Genomic DNA, 23,377 nt, shown 5'->3' on the forward strand with positions numbered 1-23,377 from the left:
CCTGAAAAGTTTCGGACCAGCGCCACCTAGTGAAGATTTTTTTTTTCATATGCTTATAACTTTTGATCTGGTCGACTTATTTTCACGGGAGGACTCCTGAATCCTTGCCGAGTCCAACGATACCAAACATGTTAGGTTTCGACTTACGGTTTATGCGGCGTGGTGATTTAGCGCTTAAAAAACAATTGTGAATATCTTCGAAACCGTTATCCAATCGAGACGAATCCAGCGTAGGAAACACGGAACCTAAGCTGGTTTACTAAATGTCTTAGCCCAAATGTCAACATTTTGATAGGAAGTGGCAAAAAAAATCAAAACAAAGTCGTCCATTGGTCATATTTTAGGATCTCATACATATAAAAATCTGCTTGTTAAGTCGTGACGTAAGGAACGCAATTTCCGGGTCCAAGCCTCAAATCGTTTCACTTGAGAATGCCATCGACGGCCGTTTATGAGCGCTATTTATTCATTTTAAACATCAATCATTTTAAAAAGTTAAACATTTTAAATACTTACAGTCTACACAACAGTCTCCGTGCTCACAGCATCACAGATAGCCTATTAATATTTTAACGATTTATAAAAGATGAATCATTGTCTGGCCATCTGGAATTTTGGTATGGAGATAAAGGTTATAATTATATATTTTTTGTAGTATTACACCACATCGTGTAACGTATGTATATTAGCACCATTTGTTGTTTTCTTGTGGTATGAGATAGAGCGTTAGGACCCGGAAGCGCTGCCGCGTGACGTCAGACTTAACAACTGAATAACTCCAAAACGAAATTAGATATTTGCACCAAATTTGATTGGTGGGATTGTGCCTCTTGGTGGTGCTATAATTGAACAAAACCTGAAATTTCCATTAAGTACAATACAGTATTATGATATAAAATGCTATATTATATGAATGCATTGATGTACATTTACGAACCTCAGGATGTGCCATCGGCATCGTGCTCTGAAGGTACACAATAGGTATTGAGACAACGCCCCCTTGTGGTCAAATTTTATAATGAAATTTTCCAAAAATGCTAATATTTTTAAATAATGTGGCCTATTTTAATGAGACTGGTCTTATTAGATTCCGTGGGTCATGCTGAGAACATTCATGCCAATTTTGCCATAGTCTGCCAAACTTCCTGTGAGTTATTTAGATTTTCTTTAAAAACATACTTTTTTGAGCTAGACTGTTGGTCCGATTTTCACCTAAATCGAATCGTATCATCTTCAGACCATGCTGGTAAAATGTTATGGATTTCGTGTTGATAGATGAATCCATATTCATTTACCACAGCAACAAATTAGATTTTCTTATCAAGGTGATAAAATGTTGTGTAGCAAAAATGAGTACACCCTCCTAAAAGTTACTACATAAAATGAAATAAAAAACATTCTAGTGTAAGTTTAAGGCAATGTTTGATCAACAAGTATGTTGAACCAAATCATTTAAAGAGAAGCAATTTCTTGACAATTAAAAATTTTATATAGCCCACTGAATCATTCTCAGACTTAATGCTGACAACAATGGGAGAGAACTGTCAGGAGACTTATTTCTTAGCACAAAAGAGGAGAGTGGTATAAGAGGATTACCAAATCATTGTTTTAAGTGTGAAAATATAGCAAAAGTAACACAGAAATTCAAAAACAATGAACTTGTGACAAGGCCCCTGAAATAATCAGACCTTCATTTTAAGCTTTCATTTAGTGATGAGCAATTTTTTTGCTAGACAAAGAGCAGGAGAAAGTGTCTCAGAGCCAGCAAAAGCTACGAAAAGAGTGACTGTTTATCTCACAGAGTAAGATGCAGCCTGCAGAAATGACATGCATGGTTATTGTTCTCACTGGAACTTCCTGTAGCCAAAGCACAAAGTCAGTTAGCCATTTCCAACGCCCATATTTACAAAATATAGATTCTGGGAATCAATACTCTGGCCAAATCAATCATTTTGGATCTAACAGCATCCAAAATGTTATGGTGTTGCTAGAGGAGGAGTACAGTGAGAAGTGCCTGGTTCCCACAGTTCAGTGGTAGTAAAGCTCTTATATAGGGATGCATGAGTGCTGAAGGTGTGAGGGAGTTGTGTAAAATACATTTTAGTTTTGCCATCCTTCCATGAATTGTATTAGTGATCATAAAGAAAATACATCTGTTGTATTTGTTCAGAGGGGGTGTACTCATTTATGCTGTGAACTGTATGTAACACCTGTAGGGCCCAATGCCAAGAGATATATGACATAGACTAATCACAATTCATTATACAAATATTACTGACAACATCCTTTCCGAGATGTAGTCATCTAACCCAAACCAGTTAATCAATAGTGATGGCCGATTTCGAAACACTGCTTCAGGAAGCTCTGGAGATCAGTTTTATACATTTGTAGATGTTTTAATTAGACATTAGAATAATTAAAATGAATAATGGTAGTTATTAAGAGCTCTTATTGGCCTGTTTAGCTTGAGCCATGGAACAGAGAAACAAGCCTTGAAAATTGATAAAAGAACACATACAGACACTCTATATTTAATCTTATTAGATGATTAGTTAATTGCATTTGATTGATTTTACTTTCAAAAAAACTTTTGCTATACATTTGTTAAAGGGTATTTTTAATGCATGTTTGCCCTGAGTTTTGTTGCATTTACACTGTTCTGACCACCAGGGGTCACCGTGGAGACGGGTGTCAGATTGTTTCGAAGCCTACGGCACATTTGCTTCAACTGCTTCAGTGTTTCAAGCCTCGATCTGCCCGTCACTATTAATCAAGATTTGCCCAGAACCATTACATGCAACAGCAAGTATCGTAGTTAAAGCACTCTAAGTAAGCCATAAGGTACGAGAGGCTGTGCTGTATTGTGAATAAAACACTGCTTCGGAGCTTTGCGAATTGAATCAGTGACTCGGATCTCCTATCAAACGGCTAAACTGCTGAAATCACGTGACTTTGCCGCTCCGGTGCGCTGATTCGATTCGTAAAGCTCTGAAGCATTGTTTTAAAATCGGTCCATCACTATATTGTTGAAAAGTCATTATTTTGTTTTTTTTGGTGCACAAAAAGTATTCGGTAACACTTTATGATAACTGCACACTATGAAGCATTAGTTAAGCATTAGTTAATAGTTATTTCATCACTTATAAAGCATTAATAGACATTAGTAAGTAGTTTATAAATACAGCTATAATTGCTTTATTCTTGATTTATAAGCATATCTATAATGTGTTTAATAATTGTATTTTCATACTTTATTAACAATCAATTTATCATTTCTAAATTAAGTATTACATTATTTACAAACCAGTTATTTAGGAGTTGTCAGTAGTTCATTTAGTAAGTGTAAGTAAATGATTAATAAACTATTTAAACATTCATTTATACATCTTATTATTTAGACACATAGTAATAGTTACTTAGTGTGTTAGTAAATGTTTTATTAACACATATTCCTACTGCAATTCATGATTAATTCAGGTAGTTATAAAACATTTAGAAGTTAACTATTTTTGTGAGCTCATCTAAAGTGAGGACTATTTATGCTTTGTAAAGCTTTTATAAATGAGATTTAAAGGTTCAGTGATCTTCTGCAGTGCTGTTCTCTAATGTTTTAAAGTTAGTACCGAGGTAGTTTTGACACTAGGAATATGTTAATAAAGCATTTATTAACACACTGAGTAACTAATACTATATGTGTAAATAATAAGATGCATAAATGTACATTTAAATATTTTATTAATCATTTACTTACACTTCCTAAATGATCTTATGAACCACTGACAACTCCTAAATTACTGGTTTGTGAATAATGTAATACATAATTTAGAAATTATAAAATGATCATTAATAAAGGATGAAAATACAATTATTAAACTCATTATAGATATGCTTATAAATCAAGAACAAAGCATTTATAGCTGTATTTATAAATGGCTTACTAATGTCTATTAATGTTTTATAAATGATGAATTAACTATTTACTAATGCTTAACTAATGCTGCATAAGTATTCTTGTCGCTTTATAATATTAAGGTTGAACCACTGAACTCACATGAATTGTTTTAAATATGTTTTTAGCACCTTTAAGGATCTTGAGAGAGGAAGTAACATTGCTGTGAATGCAGGCCTCACTGAGCATCTGATTTAATCAAAATATCTTAATTTGCATTCCGAAGATGAACGAAGGCCTTACGGGTGTGGAATGACATGAGGGTGAGTAATAAATGACATTATTTTCATTTTTGGGTGAACTAACCCTTTAACAGTTTATTTTCATCAGTTATCTGAGTCTTTACATTACTTATCAGATAGAATTTATTTGAATCCATTCGTCAGAACGAATGCGTTTGTGAATTTGTCCTACCGGTCTGTGCAGTGTTTCCTAACAATAGTGAAGCTGGGTTTTAAGTTACTTCAAAACAGAAACAGGATAGCGCTGACAATGATTCTGAGTCCGACTGTGCATGCGATCTGACTGCACGTAATCCGAGCTGCTGGTTGTCATTTAAAGGGAACCTATTATTCAAAATTCACTTTTGCATGGTGTTTGGACATAAATGTGTGTTGGCAGTGTGTGTACACAACCACCATATAGTGATAAAATTCCACCCACTCCTTTTTTTTAATCTCCATAAATCATAAGCAGTGTCTCAGAACCAAGCGGCAACCTCCCCCAGTTTCTCGTGAAGCCAATACAGAAGTGACTGAAACTGCGATTCATCGACTGGCCGCTAGGGACAGGCTGCAAAAGTGAGCAGAATCTCATTGACCCCCATGTTAAAATGGCCAAGTTTACAGCAGAAAAAAACATGTTTACACTCTGGTTCAAATTGTGGTTTTGGTCTATATAGCTAATTTTGCCCTTCATGACAACTCTGAGGGGGGTGAATTTTTTTATAACTCATCCGTTCAAATTATATTAAGCCTTAAAGTTCTGCATAATTAAGGGTGTGGTCACTTGAGTGACAGGTATGCCACTGCTGTCTGTGAGCCTTCACTTTACCACTTCCAGCCGCTGAATTTGCATCTCAGCCATATTTACATGATAAAATATGGCTTGCTGCATTAATAGTCGAGACTGATCACTGTGTAGATGTGCTCGCATGCGGAAGATAAACAGAACACGTTGTTGGATCGTCTTGGCATTGGCTAAAAGTTCCTGAGATTTACTACAATAACAATAGCAGGAGGATATGAAACTCCGACAGCACTGCTTGGATATTAAAACTTAAACTGATGCACTATTTTGAAAAATTATACTTTGCACATATGCTCATTTGTTTGAGAGAACATTTGAGAGATATACAGATATACAGTTTTACATCAAACGATGCTCAGATTGCATCATTTCTTGAAGAACGATGATGGAGAGCAGATCATTCAGAACAAATGTGATGCAAACATTGGATAATATATAAATATTTCATGGATTCAATGCGAATTTGTGGACAAAAAGTACTGTTTTTGTTTTGCAATGGACATTTTACCCAAGTGCCATGGATTGGATTCATTTCGCGATCTCTATTTCATTATAAAGGGATGAAGTTCCATTTGATTTTTTGTGTTGTTATTTGCACACCCCATACAAATTAAAGGTCCCGTTTTTCGTGGTTTTTTGAAGCTTTGATTGCGTTTATAGTGTGCAATATAACATGTGTTCATGTTTCGCGTGTAAAAAAACACAGTATTTTTCACATAATTTACTTATCTGTATACCGCTGTTTCCACTGTCATAAAAACGGGCTGATGACTTCCTTGTTCTATGAAGTCCCTCCTTCAGAAATACGTAACGAGTTCTGATTGTGCCAGCGGTTCCTGTGTTGTGATTCGACAGCAGCTTAGCGAACCTTGCCCGGAAAGGTCACACCTCTTACCATAACGTGTAGATGCACACGCTCAGTGTTATTGTAAACATGTCTTTAATTTTACCCTATCAATTTGAGCCGGAATCAGACCCGGTGATTGGACTACGGGATGAAAATAACAGCATTTCGACGACATGGCGACAAACACACTCTACAAACGCAACTCTTGTGTATTCCTGTGGGCGGAGGTTAGTCAAAAAACTGTTTTAGTGACGTCATTAAAGAAGGAAGTAGAGGGATGTAGTCCAAACTGGCCGTTCGATGTGGGCGACTTCTGTTAAATAAAATATGTCGCTTGGCATTGAACTTTGAGCTTTAAAATTTTACAGATTTTATTTATACTCTAACAACTACATTACACACTAACTAAAGTTTGAAACATGGGATCACGAAGAACGGGACCTTTAATTCTGGTGTTGGAGCATCTATATCTTATAAAATAAATAAAAACACTGTAGATTGGCAGTAAACCTTTAGAACACTAATGATATAGCTTGTTATCTTTATTAATATTTTAGATAGTAAGATAGATAGCTCCTGCTAACATGATCACGTCGAGCTAGGCAGCGTGGTTTCAGCAACCAGTCACATGGGCTCCAACCACGTCCCACCTCTTTGCCCATTTTCAGTTATCCGGGAGTGACGTGCGGTGACGCGCTACTAAGATGGCAGCGGCCTCATTTTCGCTCTTCAGAACTCTATGGGTGACGTCACGGACACAAAGTCCCTATTTTTTTACAGTCTATGCTCAGAAGAAGCCGTTTCCAGATCCCTGCCAGTGTGACGTCACAAAAGCCACAGGCCCCGCCCACAAATAATGACAGACACTGACGTTTGAACCATTGCTGCACTGACGAGAATGTCTCCCAAGGGTTTTGTGTTTGGTGTTCTGTAGCTGGATGGATTAATCCACATAGTTCTCTCCATTTACTCCCTAAACCCTTTCCAGGAAAATGTACCCTCTATTCTACCGAAATTCGTGTATGTCTGCGCGAATCGTTTCACAAAGGACTGCTTTGTGAATGAATATCAATACAAAGGGTCAATACAAAACAGAGACTGTGCTAAAATGTGCTACTCAAGGATATACAAGTAAAAACTGTTCGTGATCCAGCTTACAGTCTCCAGAGTGATACTGGATATGGCAATAAAGGGACCACACTGAAACGGCTCATTTTTGCTCAACCACTAAAAGTGGCAATTTTAAAAATTATCTGCGAGGTATTTTGAGATAAAACTTCTTGTAAAATGGGGCATAATAGGTCCCCTTTAAGCTACAAGGAAGCAGCGCGTTACCCAGCAAACACATTTACGTTGTGGCAACGTCTGTGGCATGTTGCATTTCTATATGGCAACGTCCCTGTCTACGTATCCACAACATTGTGACAAAGTAGAATTGTAAGACGCCACAGGTACGGTGTTCATATTAGGACTTCCTCACACCTCAGTCACACAACGAAAAGGCATCATGCCTCAGACTGAATTGCTTCAGGTCTCAGGAAAAACGACGTCAGGAGTCAGGTCTCGTACAATTAGGCATCGAATTAAACAGCCTCAGACCAAAAGGCATCCGACGAAACGGACTCAGATAAAAAAAGCATCAGACCATGAGACGAAACAGACTTAGAAAGAAGCGAATCGCCCCGTCTCAATGTGATGTCACGTGCACGCAGTTTTCTGTTAAATATACTGATCCTTCATTAATGAATAACTACACAGGAACAAATGAATAATGCATTATTAACACTCTAGTAACTACTATTAACTAACAATAAACTCTGATTAATTAATTAGTAAGTAATAGTACTCAGTTGAAGGTGGTAGTTCACTATTAAATAATCAGTAACTACTATTTTTTTCATTCCTCCTAGAGAACTACTAAGAACTACTATATGCAGGTTCATAATTAACATGAATGATGCATAATGTATAATTAATTCTAAAGTGAAGGTCATGGTAACCCACTAGTAATGACTGAAGTATTACCAAATCCTTAAGAAGGAATTACTAATTATTTGGATCAGTATTCTAAAGTGAAAAGCATGATAACTCTTTAGTAACTACTGAAGTTATTGTACACTTTTGAGGTTTTTGTATGTTTTTGTACAGTAATTCCTTATATTTGGTAACACTTAAGTAATTACTAGTGGGTTACCATGATCTTCACTTTAGAATACTGATCCAAATAAGAAGTAGTTCCTTAAGAGTTATATAGTAACTCTTGAGTTATTATACTTTACAAAAACCTCAAACGTTTACACTGACTTCAGTAGTTACTAGAGAGTTATCATGCTTTTCACTTTAGAATACTGATCCAAATAATTAGTAATTCCTTCTTAAGGATTTGGTAATACTTCAGGCATTACTAGCTGGTTACCATGACCTTCACTTTAGAATTAATTATACATTAGGCATTATTCACATTAATTACAACATGTATATAGTAGTTCTTAGTAGTTCTCTGGGAGGTATGAAAAAAACAGTTACTGATTAGTTAATAGCGAAATACCACCTTCAACTGAGCACTATTACTAATTCATTCATCAGAGTTTCTTGTTATAGTTATTAATAGTAGTTACTAGAGTGTTAATAATGCATTACTCATTTGTTCCTGTGTAGTTATTCATTAATGAAGGATCAGTATTCTAAAGTGTTACCCTAAATTGTATAAAACATATCCCACTGAGATTATTTTGTAAATTTGTACTATTCATTAATTTTATTTGCATGTAGGCTATAAAAAGTTTTCAAAATAACACATTGCAACTAGCTTGCATTGCAAACTATTGTGAACACATACGAAAATTAACCTTGGTTAAAAGTGTGGTTTTTTTTTGTGTGTTTTTTTTTTTTGTCGGAGGCTATTATTTTTATAACAATATGTTACGTTCCTCCCAGTCTAGGATAGGGGAAGCAATATTATAGATAACAGTAACTAAAGCATTAACAAGCATTAAGCAAAACTTGACTCCAAAAGTTACATGTCAAAACACAAGAAATGTAATACAATCAGTTTTATTGGTAACAAAAAGTGTATGAAGTATAAAATATCTTCAGGAGTGGGAAAAGCCAAAAGAATCAAAACAAACAAAATACCTCTTACTATAGAGAATTAATCTACACTTACCTCAATGAAAGAAAAGGAAATAAACAACAGGATAGTTCCCTGGCTCCCTCTTTACTTTAAACAAGAGAAAACCAAACAATTTCCAAATAAAAATATAAGAAGTGGCACCCACTTCCTAGAACTTCGGGCTATGTACAATATTTACAAGAGAAAGGTCAGTTCAACAGTTTAACAACAACTGGAGTCTGCAAGAAAGGTGTCTACATCAATGTAACACAATTTACACAAGCTTTTAACAAAAAGATATAAATAAAAATAAGTCTTACAACAGATCCCAATAGGAAACGACAGACAGGGGAAATAAAATAAGCTTGGTAATGAATCACAAACAGTAATACACATCAACAGCAACAAAGCAAACCAACAGTCAACAAGCTCTGGAGACCAGCCAGGATTTATACACGCTTCCTTTAGTTGAGCACCAATCAGCAGATGATAAGCAGTCTCACCTGGCTACCTGCTCAGACAAAGAAGAAGAAGAAAAGGGAAAGAAGACCACCACTAATGCCACCTAGTGGGCTAAGGCCCACATAACACAAAAAAGTAAAATAAATAAAAGATATTACATCCTAGGACATAACGATAATTTTACTACAAATACTTAAACTATAGTGTAGCAAAACCATGATTAATTTGTGGTTACCATGGTTAACTACAATAACAATTTTGTTTTATTTCTAGTAAAAACATTTTTATAAGAGAGGTAAAAATATATATATATATATATTTCAAGCTATTTGAAGTCGATTAGGCAAAGCAAGGCAATTTTATTTATTTAGCACATTTCATACACAATGGTAATTCAAAGTGCTTTACATAAAAAGGAAACAAATACATACGAATAAAAATGGAATGCATAAAAACGGAATTTATTTTACAATCAAAGAAAGATGGAAGAAGCGTGAGATATAATAAGGATAATAATACAATAATGAAGTACTAACAAAGTAACAAAACAACAACAACAATAACAAAAACAAACAATATTTACATAAACAAAAAGAAAAGAAACAAAAATAATAAACCCGGAAAATGGACAAAAAGCGGCACCAAAGAAAAGAAAAGAACAAAAACAAAACCCAAGCTAACTCAAGTTCAAAACTAACCTAACTTATGAAAAGAAAAATGAGAAAGCAAGTATTCAGCGTGTCAAACGCCATAACTTACATACTCTTTCTACCCAAACAAAACATAGCCTACATAAGTGGCGCTCACTTCTAACTGATCTGTCTACACATTGAAGTCACTGAGTGTTGCAACATGTACGTCACGTGACATACTACCTGTCCATTTCCCATAGGGCGAAGAGAATAACAGTCGAAATAACAAATAAGAAAACAAATAAAAGAAAAGAACAGAAATGACAACTCCAAACTGTACAACATAAGAGTGTCATTGCACCAACGAAACTTAACAAAAAGGGCAGATTAAACAAGAACAGGAAAGCAAAAACTATCTTCGCGTCCGTCAAGCCGCTCTTTTAAACCCTGGCGCCCGTACAGGATTGGCAGCGGGAAGCATACCGTCTCGCACGCTGATGAAGATTAGCAGCCTCCGGAACCAATAACCGTCCCGTGTAGGCATGCCTAGGAAAAAGGAGGAGGGAAGGGGAAAAAAACACAGAGGCACAAAACTACCAGGAGGTAACATAAATAAATAAATAAATAAATAAACTAACGTTAAACAAAGGGCGCAGCTTGCACAATCTACTCCGCTGGAAGGCAAGCCTGCAACCAGTGCCCAAGGAAGTCGACCGGAAGTTGAAGTCGGCCGCGTGCCGCCATCTTGTAGCAGAACTTCACTTGCGTTAGCATCCCATTGACTCCCATTCATTTTGACGTCACTTTGACAGCGAATAACTTTACATCTGAGGCGTATAAAGACTCTATTTGTCCATTATTTATTTCTAAAGATACACAACAATGTATAAAGGGCTCCATTACCTTCTATGTTACATTATGGCCCCGTAGAAACAGTTTTTGTAAAAAATAGGCTAACAATTGCGTCATAACCACTCGACTCTCTGTCGCACAGTAGAGAAATTACCGTACAGACAGGAGGAGAAGCTCGCAGGCAATAGTATGCATTAACTTAATATGGCGTACTGGCGTTACATTTTAAAATACTATACAAAATAATTAATCAGAATACTTACTCCTGCTCACTCACGCCAAAGAACTCCCCGCTCAAGCTCGCCGTCTCTACAAGATTAACGATGGCAGTTTGCACGCACAGCTACTAGAAGATTTACATTTGTCAGACAGGTTGCTGACGTCATCAAGCTTAGTTTGAGTCTGCGCGTCAGAAACGTAAGTGCTAAAAATCGCTAAAAATGGGCTTCACTTGTCTCAATTGAGTTCCAATAGGGTCGCTGTGTCCATTTCTTTTACTGTCTATGCCTGCAACCTTTAGCCAAAAAAGCGTAACGGCTAAAGCTAACGCTCCGCCCCCCACGGTACGCAGGGAATGAGACCGGAGGCTGTTTTTTGAATGGATGTCAATGGATGAGAGGCTTCACTATGATGATTAAACAGCTTTTGTGGAGAAATAGCTAATCATTTAATTAATTGACAGCCTGTTTGCCAATCTTCAGAATGTTTTACAGTAAACAATACTTTCGTTGGGAACTATATGTAGATTTTAGCTTGTTAAAAATGTATTTTTTTTAAGAGAAGGCAGACTATGGAATGTTGCGACCAAGCGGCAACCTCCCCCTTTCTCTCGTGAAGCCAATACGGAAGTAACTTAAACTGCGATTCATCGACTGGCCGCTAGGGACAGGCTCCAAAAGAGAGCATAAACAAGAGTCCCATGTTAAATTGGCCAAGTTTATAGCAGAAAAAAACATGTTTACAAGTTGGTTCAAATTGTGGTTTTGGTCTATACTGCTATTTTTGCCCTTCATGACAACTCTGAGGGGGGTGAATTTTTTTATAACTTATCCGTTTAAATTATATTAAGCCTTAAAATTCTGCATAATTAAGGGCGTGGTCACTTGAGTGACAGGTAGATTGCGCTGCTGTCTGTGAGCCGTCATGTTACCTCAGCTGCCGCTGAATTTGGCATCTCAGCCGTATTTGTGCTTGATTATTTTATACAATTATAAAATATGGCTTGCTGCATAATATTCGAGACTGATGTGTGTCTGTGTAGATGTGCATGCATGGGGAAGAGACACAGAACACACGTTGTTGGATCGTGGCATTGGCTGAAAGTTTTGGTTGTGAGATTTACTACAATGACAATGGCGGGAGGATATCAAAATCTGACAGCACTGCTTGGATATTATAACTAAAACTGCTGCACTATTTTGAAAAAAAATATACTTTGGACACAGGCTCATTTGTTTGTTAGATACGATCGTATACAGTTTTACAACATAAACGCTGCTCAGATTGCATCCTTTCTTGAAGAACGATGACAGAGAGCAGATCATTCAGAAGAAATGTGAAATGTTTTTTGGTTTTGCAATGGACACTCATATTTTACCCAAGTGCCACAGATTGGATTCATCTCGCGATCTCTATTTCATTATAAAGGTATGAAGTCCCATTTGATTTTCCATGTTGTTATTTGCACACCCAACACTACTGGTGTTGGAGGATCTATATCTTAAAAAACACCGTAGATTGACAGTAAACCTTTAGAACGTTCTGATGATAAAACTTGTCTTCATTAATATTTTAGATCGTATCTAAGATAGATAGATAGCTCCTTTGCTTGCTAACATGGTCACGTTGAGCTAGGCGGGCTTGGTTTCAGCAACCAGTCACATCAGCTCAAACCACGTCCCGCCTCTTTGTCCATTTTCAGTTATCCGGGAGTGACGTGCTGTGACGCGCAGCTAAGATGGCCGCGGCCTCATTTTCGCTTCAAAACTGCTGTTCAGAACTCTATGGGTGACGTCACGGACGCTACGTCCATATTTTTTTACAGTCTATGGTTGCGACTGACGTCACTGCTATTACATGATAGGCTGAGAGGTTCCACACGTGATTAAGTTAGCCGTTACGCTTTCTCCAATGGTTAGAGATCCAGATCCTCTTATCTCCCCATTATATACAATCTCTGTCAACTCCTCCTTGATTGTCTCGTTAAGATGCAGAAGAGCGTTCCAAAAGAAGAGTTTTTTTTGTCCCCTACACCCAAAAGAAGCTCTTTTTTTTCTTTATATTATTTAATTGAGAGTATATAAAATGAAATCATCTGAAAAGAGCTACAACCATCCATCAGTACTGATTGATCATCAAAATACTTAAATATTGAAAGTCCAGTATCAAAAATAATTAATAGAAAAAATTCTATTTCATAACTTCTCTTTAGTTGAAATACCATTCATAAATATCGTGAGCTTCTTTATATTCTCTGTGTCTTGCTATATAGTCACAGGCAGTGCAGATAGCCAGAACAAACTCTTGGTTCTGTAGTATTAAATGAGGAGTTGGAGTGAGATGTTTCCTCCAGGTAAAGAACTTGCCATATGCTTCGTCATCTTTGTCCAGCCGAAGCAGATATTCTGCTAGTGACTTTGCATCTGGGAAGTCATTCACATGAATAAATGCGTTGCCAGGAACAAAGTTTTCATAGTTTTTTCTGGGAGGACCCAAAACCACAGGGACGGTACCTGCAGCAAGCGGCCCATTGATCTTCTCCGTGATGTAGTCCTTGTGGATGGAGTTCTCAAAGGCAAGGTAAAACTTGCAGCTCGCCAAAGTAGGATAGTAGTCGTTATAATTCAGAAATGATGAATACGCCCTCCCGTACATATGCACTTCAGTGTATTTGCTGAATTCTCTGTAAAAAACGTTCCTTGCGCTGACACCTGTTGAAGGATCGTTGTTACTCACAATCCAACACACCAGTTTGTCTTTTTTGGGAATTACAAACTCCTCAGGTTTCTTCCTGGGAGTCAAGTGCATCCGTACAGGAATGTCTGCATCCTGTCTGTAGCTGAGAGTGAGATTGAACAGGTTTTCCAGACCTGGTATTTTTTTTGTGTTAGTTGGCGATTCCAAATGTAACCAAATCCACCTCTGGAACGGAGGACGAGGAGATGGAGGAAGGTTGGACAGGTCCCAACTGATGCCCCTGTGATAAACCATAACAGCGTCTGCATTGCTGTAGAGAGATCTATCATCCGTCAACTGACAATTATCAATATTGTACAACTTTTTGCAGTCACTCAGGTCAAACCTGTAATTTTCAGGCCAGGTCCACAGCAGAAGTACAGGTTTGTCTTCTACTGCATCAGTAACAGAGCTTTTGCTTTTGACACAGTTGTTTTGTGCGGGTCTAGGAAGTGGAGGTGGACATTTCTTTGAAGGTGAGAAAGAAGAAAACATGACTATCAGAAAGACGACACCCGCCAACGTCACTATTAGACCCAGACGAGACAGCGATGAGCTATTTATCCTTGACATTTTTGGATCTGAAATGAATTATTAAAGGAAAAAGTCAATATTTGCTTTCACAGACAAGAACAAAGACAAGACTATCAGTTCACAGCTCTGTGGGAGACAAAGGCTACTAAAATTAATTCAGTGGTTTAGTAATAATTAACTTTATTAACTTAATAAAATCTCTGATTATCATTTACTTGATGGTTTGAGTTGAACATACCAAAATAACTGACAAGTTTTTTTTTTTTTTTTTCAATAAAAGAATTTAGTATTTGACTAACCAGTTAGTTTTTAAAAATTAGACCCTTTCATTTTCTGTATCCGTAGTTGGGTAAACTTTTATGGCGATGAATGAGAAACTTCATTAAATATATTTTTTGTGTTTCCATTTGCACAAATAGCAAAAGAAAAATCCCACAATAATAGTAAAAGTTTAGAGAGAGAAAATGAAAATGAATCATTGCCTTAATAAAAAAAAAAAACCTTAAACTTCAGTTTTATTGGTTTTAAACAATTTGAGTTTTTTTTTAATTTACATTTTTTAAATGAATGTATAGTTAATTCAGTTTCTCACCTGAATAAAATGTAGTTTGGCGTCGCATATAAAGCCAGCGTCTGAGGATTACACTAGATTCAGGGGTGTCCAAACTCATTCCCGGAGGGCCACTGCCCTGCAGTTTAGCTCCCGTTTGCCTCAACACACCTGAGGTTCTAGCCTAGTAAGACCTTGATTCACTAGTTCAGGTGTGTTTAATTAGGTCTGGAGTTAAACTAGAGGAACAGGATTGGATACAGATGATTAGATAGATACAAGTTTTACTATAAAAAATTTTGTAATTATTGTAATTATTGCAATTATTGGTGTTTGTAACACCTGCAGGATATACCAGTGCTTGAAAAGAGATGTATAACACAGACCAATCACAATTCAGTATACAGATATCTATGACACCATCCCTCCTGTCATTTAGGTATTACCAAACACACCCAAACCAGTTCATTAAGATTTGCCCAAAACCACAGCTGTACCCTAGTGAAAAAAAAGTATGCTAAGTATACTTGACGCAACACTAATTATTAGTGGCCTATATTTCAAGTGTGTTAATGATTAGTTAACTTAAAGTGTGCTATTTTGAAACAACTAATTTTGTACTAAATATATTTTAGTTGTAATTAAGTTGTATAAAAACACAACTTTAAGTATATTTAGTATACTTATGTGTGCTAAATTGGAACAACTTCAAGTATACTTAGTACACTTTAAGTATATGCCTGTGTAGGGACTAATTACATGCTTGATTAGTGATATTAAAGTGTACTTAATTTGTGTTATAAGTACACTTTATTTGTGATTTAAGTACATTACATATTAATTACGAGTGTCTTCTGAACATACAAGCAATATACAACGAATATATTATTTTACAGGTAATAGTATATACTGTATGCTCAGTACCTTAAAATACTAAAAATTACACACTTTGCAGTCAATAACAATACACTTTGTTATTACTTATACTTTGTATAATATAGTCAACATTTGAAGCGGATCAAAACCTTTAATCAAAGTTGGCCTAAAACCTTCTTCTTAGGACAACTTTGCTGAACTTTTTTGATCCACTTCAAATGTTGACTACAGTATTATAATTGTGCTACTATTTAAATACAGTTTAACACATATTCCCAAAGTTGAATGCATTTGTTTTCAAGGCCATTAAAATAAATAAAATGTAACACTAATGAAGAGACATATTTCATGAACAAATCCAGTGCTTTTATTTAAACTTTACATAGATTCGGCAAAACTTACCATGTTTTTCATTAAAGAAAAAAAATATTGGACCAATGGTGACCCTCTATACACAAATACAAATTACACATCATATTCCATTATGTTCTCATGAGCTTCTCATTATTGTGTCTGATGGCCGCTTACACAGTGACCGCAGAAACTCGTGAAGAACAGCATCTGTTGACAGAATATACCAAAGATATAAAGTCAGACAGCATGTTCAACTTTTTATTCACGTTTACAATAGTCTGTCTAAATCCTACATTGCATTAATACTACAAATTGCGACATTATACTTAGTGAGTGAGGGGATTCAGACGACATCAGCAGCTCTGATTGTACTTGAGTTGAAGATACATTTGAATTCATTTAAAGTCTCAAGTTTAACCACTCAACATATTTTTTCCGCATGCAACATTACTTGTGCTGCTGGTGTGTTGTTCAATATAGATTTGTGTGTACGATTGTAAAATGATTCTGCCAGTGTAAACTTATTAAACATATTTACACATATTTGGAAATTATAGGCTACACTGCATATAAAAAATGGGCTTTTAATGCATTAGTCATACTGAAATAAATAAGCACAAGTAATAAAATGAATTCCAAGGATGAATAAGTAAACTTAAAAAATATACTCAAATTTAACTTTAGATACACTACAACTTCAGGATATTAAATAATATATATTTTTAAATATACTTTCAGTGCATTGTTACAATGACACACAGTTAAAATATACCGCAAATATATTTTTATAAAGTGCAAATAAATACACTTTTAAAAAATAAACTGAACTTACACTTGAAGTATATTTTTCTAAAATATTGTCATGATCATGAGTTGGAGTGCCCTGTTTAGCCACCAGAGGGCACTCCAACATGGACTTTTGTCACTTGTCTGAACTGCAATTCCCATAATTCACTCCTGGACTCATTATCCTCGTTTCATTGCACTCAGCTGTTTTGTGTTTGTTCATTAGTGTCTGTCTATTTATACTCGATTGTTTCTGTCCTTGGTTATGGTTTGTTATTGTTTTGTCACATGCATGTTGTATTCCTGGCTTTTTGTTTGTGGACTGACTACGTGGAGTTTGACCCTTGCCTGTCTTGGGATTTACGTTTTGGATTTACCAATAAATGCTGCAACTGGATCCTAACATCTTGTCTGTGTGCATCCGTGACAAATATATTGTTAAGAAAATATACTAAAGTACAATTATTTTAAAGTGTGTTAAAATTTGTATTGTGAAAATATGATGCTAATATACTTTTTATATATTTAAAGATAGCACATTTTTACTATAGAAAAGGGGAATATATTTAAAATACAATAAAGTATACTTTTTCCCATATATCCAGCAAGTATTGTGGTTAAAGCAAAACAATCTCTAGAGCAAAAAACTTTAAACTACATGTTGTTTTAAATAGGAGTTGAAGAAGACTAAGATATACTTAAAATCTAGGTAAACAAAATTAAATGTCAAATACAACTTCTGGCCAGCAGGTTTCACTGCCGTATAAAATGGACCTACAAACTAAACAGCAATCAGATTAAATGTTGCAATGATCCACAATAAATGGAAATACAGAAGAGTCTGTTTAATGCTATTGATATTGGTGAAATATCAGCAGTAGTTATTTTTATTTTACAGTAGTTATTCTTGTTAACATTTTATGCAACTGTCATATAGTTCATGTCAGCCATTAAACAGCCTAATATTAACAGATACTAAACTTTTGATTTTAATAATGCATTAGCAAATGTTGAAATTAACATAAGATTACAATGAAAATCAAAATACTTTAGAAGTAGCCTGTTGTACAAAGTGTTATTTTAAAAATAAATAGCCTATTAAGTTTTTAAAGGGTTAGTTCACCCAAAAGTGATTAATTATTCACCCTCATGTCATTCCACACCCGTAAGACCTTTGTTCATTTTCAGAACACAAATTAAGATATTTTTGATGAAATCCGATGGCTCAGTGAGGCCTGCATTGCCATTAAGTGTCACGGTCTGTGGTTGGTTGGAAAGAGTGAGGACTCAAAGGTACAGATGATGGGCTTTTAAGAAAAAAAAAAAAAAAAAAAAACACAAACCAAAACTACCCCAAGGGGGAACACATAAAAAAACCCAGCAAGACTTGACTTGACTGAGTAAACACACACAAGAACATCCAAAGTACAATAACAAACCAACCCAGGACTGCAAACACAAGGAGAATAAGTAGGGAACAAACAAGGCAGGTAATGAGGTGGAACAGGTGGGGCAAATTAACAAATGAACAGATAACAAGATGGGCAGGGTCCAGACAATAGACAGGTGAGCACATAGCACAAGGAAATCACAAGATGTGCTTACAAGAAACATAAACACAAGAACAAAGACAAGAGAATACGTCAGAGCTCTGTCACAAAACCAAGAATACACTAGAACAGAAGTGACAGAACTCTGACACTACCCCCCTAAAAAGGGACGCCACCTGGCGTTCCTAATGAGAGACACCGAACATAAAACAGCCAGGGAGGCTCAGACAGGTCTGGGGTTCAGGCCAGGGGGGCTCTGGCCAATCAGAAACCCCAGCAGGAAACCAGGGTGAGACCGGAGGGACAGACCAGGGAGGCTCCGGCAAGGTTGGAGTCCTGGCAGAAAACCAGGGCGGTGCTGGAGGCATGGGTGGGGCCTGCTCGAAAGGCATCAAGGGCAACACTGGCACGGAAAGTAGCCTGGGTGGCCCCGGCAGAGCAAGGAACTTGGGTGGCGCCGGCAGGGCAAGGAGCTTGGGCAGCACAAGAATGGCCTCTGGGAAGGCCTCCAGGCTGGCAACAGGCTCAACAAGGAAATCCACCCACCCCTCAACACAGTTGTTCCTTGCCGAACATTCTCCATCTGCATATGGGCTCATCAAGAGCATTATTAAAAAGGTCCTTTGTGAGCCAAAACACAAACAAAACAACGACTTTATTCAACAATATCTAGTGATGGGCGATTTCAAAACACTGCTTTATGAAGCTTCGAAGCTTTTCGAATCAGTGGTTCGGAGCGTGTATCAAACTGCAAAAGCCATATGATTTCAGTAAACGAAGCTTCATTACTCATAAGTGTTTCGAAATTTCATTGGTTCACCACTGAGTGACTTTGGCAGTTTGATACGCACTCCGAACCACTGATTCAAAACAAAAGATTTGTAAAGCTTCGAAGCTTCATGAAACAGTGTTTTGAAATCATCCATCACTAGATATTGTTGAATAAAGTCACTGTTTTTTTCCGCACAAAAAGTATTCTTGTCGCTTCATAACATTAAGTTTGAACCACTGTAGTCACATGAACTGATTTAAATATGTGTTTAGTACCTTTCTGGGCATTGAAAGTGTGCAATGCAGGCCTCACTGAGCCATCGGATTTAATCAAAAATATCTTAATTTGTGTTCTGAAGATGAACGAAGGTCTTACGGGTGTAGAACGACATGGCGGTGAGTAATAAATGACATTATTTTCATTTTAGGGTGAACTAACCCTTTAAGGCCCTTTCACAGCAAAACTGAAATGAATAAGCCTCAGGCTGAAGGAAATGCATATTTACTCATGTATAGTAGAGGGCGCAGCTCAAACAAACCTTTCAGCTGTGCTGGCATTCTGGATTAAAGAAGAATAGGATACAGGAAAAGGAAGTTCAACACCCTTATTTCTAAATCTAATGTAAACACTGTAATACTGTAATAGAATACTGTAATAAATACTGTAAATGGAGAATTAAGTAAAATAAAAAAATGGATGGATAGCAATAAATTATCGTTAAATTTAAGTAAGACTAAAGTAATGACATTTGGAAATTGCAAAAATGTTTCAGAATTTTAAAAAAAGATGTAATTGAGAATAAATTTCTAGGAGTAATAATAGATAATAAATTATCATGGAAAGCCCACATCAGACATATAAGAACAAAAACTTCCAAAACCCTCTCAATTATTAATAAAGTTAAACAATTCCTTGATCAAAATGCTCTCCGCACATTATACTGCTCCTTGGTACTCCCCTATACTTCACCTATTGTGTTAAAGTGTGGGGAAACAATTATCAGTGTTCAATACATCCACTAGTCATATTACAAAAGCGAGCAGTACGGATCATACACGAGGAAGGTTTTTTAGAACAGTAATATTTTATTTATTCAATCAAAACTGTTAAAAATCCATGACCTTATAAAATATTACACAATACAAATTTTATTCAAAGCATTCAACAAGTTGATACCAAGTAACTTACAAAAGTTTTTTACAGTTAGAGAGAGAGCTCATAGTTTGAGAGGTTATGGAAATTTTACATTACTGAAGGTCAGAACCACCCGAAAGAGTTTTTGTTTTTTAATCAAAGAATCCTGAAAAAAAATATTGTACACAAATATTTTGTACAATTGTAAACAATAAATGTTTCTTGAGTAGCAAATGAGCATATTAGAATGATTTCTGAAGGATCATGTGACACTGAAGACTGGAGTAACGATACTGAAAATTCAGCATTGCATCACAGGAATAAATTACTTTGTAAAATATATTCAAATAGAAAACAGTTATTTTAAATTGTAATAATTTTTCACAATATTGCTGTTTTTACTGTATTTTTAATTAAATAAATTAAGCCTTGGTGATCAGATAAATCTTCTTTCAAAAGCATTAAAAATCTTACCGATGCCAAACTTTTGAGCTGTACTGTATATATGTATATATCTTTGGATACACATGCAAATTTATTTTATTAAATTTATTTTTTTTAATTGCTCGAAATAAATAAATAAGTCATTTTTGTTTATTAGTATGGTTGAATTAGGCCATTGAAAGTCAGCAGATTAAAGTGAGATTAAATACATAAAGTATATTTAACAAATTTAATAAAGTTAAATTTAATAAAGTTGATTATTACAGGTGTGCATACAATTCTGAGGTTGCATTTCACTGTTTTTATTCATTTTGAGGAATACTGAATGTTTTCGTGCAAGTGAGATGAGTAAACGCATGTTTACGTTTAGCTGTCGGTCAATAAATGTGAAAACAAAGTAACGCATTACTATAGTTACTTCAAAAAGTAATCTGATTACATAACTCAAGCTACTTGAAATGCATTACCACCAACACTAATGTGAACAGAGCAATTAATAATCTGGCCACAGTATATACTGACTGCTACTGTTCTCTTCAGGGACTCATTATTCAATTCCTGTTCATCAAATGTCTGTGAAATTTGTTCAGATTCTGTCTCCGCTGATAAATCTTTTTATGTTCACACAAATATTTAAACATGTTAAGAAATTTGCTGGAACAAGAGCAGTAGTTTATATAGATTAGTCTTTCATGTCTAATTTGTTTACAACTGCAAATCAAGACATACAGAACAACACTGATTCATCCTTATGTGTAGTAGCAAATTGTTAGCAATTTAAATCACTATTTTTATTATATAGCCTATTATATTATATATTATTTATCATATATTTACTGTTATTATATTTAGGCAGTGTCAAGGAATGAGGTATGCAGTCTTTGAAATTTCCAACCTTCTTAGCATCGACTATTTGCACTCTGTGTTGAAATGAAGCTACACATGGTCTAAAACATTATTCACACTGGCAAACGTATTGTACATGTAATATAGAATACATTTCAATAACTGCTACCTCATAATCGTAACATTTTATAGATGGTATGCATGTGACGTCACCGTCGACCGTTACGACTGCGGTCACGCCCACTGAGTGGCAAAAGACTGAGCGGCAGCATTGGTTTTCAGCGTGAATGCCGCGAAAAACACACAAAACACATCCAGAACAGAAAAGAGCTTTGTGATTGCCTGTACAAATAGCTTTGACACAAACCCTGAGGTATATATTTAAAGACTGCCAAAAGCTACGGAAAAAAAGAAGCAAATGGATCACTGCAATTCACAGAAACAGCTGGACTCCAGGCAGAGAGACATGGATTTGCAGTTATCATTTTGTGTCAAAATGTTGGATTTTGAGGTAAAATCATACTGTATTGTTATATATTATGTTGACAACTCATCAATTAAATATTTTCCATCTTATAGGCCTATTCTGCATAATTGTGTGTTTTAAAATAAACACTGACTAAAACTATACCATAAAACTAAATAGGTTTCAGGGCTGGACAACATGACGATAAATATTACATTGATATAAGTAATTACGCGGATTTAAACCTACCGATATTGTAGTTATATCAAATATTCACAGGCAGATTTGCTTTATGTATTTCCCCGGCGTCGAAATCAGGCACAGATATAAATGTCAGGAAACACGACTCCTGGCTGAATGTCATTATCCATGGATTAGGTTCGTAAGAAATACCTTCGAGTGCAACCTTTAGTGTAATTCGTTTGTTTTCGCAGTTTCTCCTATTAAATCCAGTCATGCAGCAGGTTGTTTTGCCACTCAGTCCAGCTGAGGGAGCGCGTTTCGGCGGGAAAGTGACGTCGATGCATACCTTCTATAGAGCCCTAAAACATATATAGTTTTATAGTATAGTTTCAGTGTTTATTTTAAAACAGACAATTATGCAGAATATAAGATGGAAAATATTTAATTGAGGAGCTGTCAACATAATATATAACAACACAATATATATGATTTTACCTCAAAATCCAACATTTTGACACAAAATGATTCTCTGCCTGGAGTCCAGCTGTTTCTGTGAATTGCAGTGACCCATTTGCTTCTTTTTTCTGTAGCTTTTGGCAGTCTTTCTTTTTTTACAGTCTATGGTGCATACCCTCTATAGAGGGAAAATCATATTGTATTGTTATATATTATGTTGACGACTCATCAATTAAATATTTTCCATCTTATATTATGCATAAAGGTGTTTTTAAATAAACAACACTGTAAAAAATTATACTATAAAACTATATATGTTTTAGGGCTGGACGATATATATAACATTGATATAAGTGATTAAGCAGATTTAAACCTACCGATATTGTAGTTATATAAAATATTCACAGCCAGATTTGCTTTATGTGTTTCCCCGGCGTCAAATCAGGCACATATGAATGTCAGGAAACACGACTCCTGGCTGCATGTCAATATCCATGGATTAGGTTTATTTGACAAGTTGTAAGAAACACTTTCGAGTCCAACCTTTAGGGCAATTCGTTAGTTTTACTCGCGTTTTCGCCGTTTCTC

At 35.7% G+C, this 23,377-nt stretch overlaps 1 protein-coding gene across 3 annotated transcripts; it reads right to left on the bottom strand.

Annotated features, from left to right (window-relative positions):
* Positions 1 to 12,815: 12,815 nt before the first annotated feature.
* Positions 12,816 to 23,226, bottom strand: LOC125279767 (4-galactosyl-N-acetylglucosaminide 3-alpha-L-fucosyltransferase 9-like). 3 transcript variants are annotated; one of them, XM_048209770.1, is made up of 4 exons: positions 23,167 to 23,226; positions 16,201 to 16,359; positions 14,965 to 15,161; positions 12,816 to 14,419 (listed from the first exon to the last, which is right to left on the bottom strand). In XM_048209770.1, the coding sequence occupies exons 3-4, from the start codon at positions 15,041 to 15,043 to the stop codon at positions 13,311 to 13,313; spliced, it is 1,188 nt and encodes a 395-aa protein (XP_048065727.1). In that variant the 5' UTR covers positions 15,044 to 15,161; positions 16,201 to 16,359; positions 23,167 to 23,226; the 3' UTR covers positions 12,816 to 13,310. The 3 variants fall into 3 exon arrangements, with proteins under 3 accessions (XP_048065727.1, XP_048065726.1, XP_048065728.1); XM_048209769.1 differs by lacking the exon at positions 23,167 to 23,226 and having other exon boundaries at positions 16,201 to 16,862; XM_048209771.1 differs by lacking the exons at positions 16,201 to 16,359; positions 23,167 to 23,226 and having other exon boundaries at positions 14,965 to 15,873.
* Positions 23,227 to 23,377: the final 151 nt, after the last annotated feature.

This window comes from Megalobrama amblycephala, linkage group LG12 (assembly GCF_018812025.1).
Source record: "Megalobrama amblycephala isolate DHTTF-2021 linkage group LG12, ASM1881202v1, whole genome shotgun sequence".
Classification (NCBI taxonomy): domain Eukaryota; kingdom Metazoa; phylum Chordata; class Actinopteri; order Cypriniformes; family Xenocyprididae; genus Megalobrama; species Megalobrama amblycephala.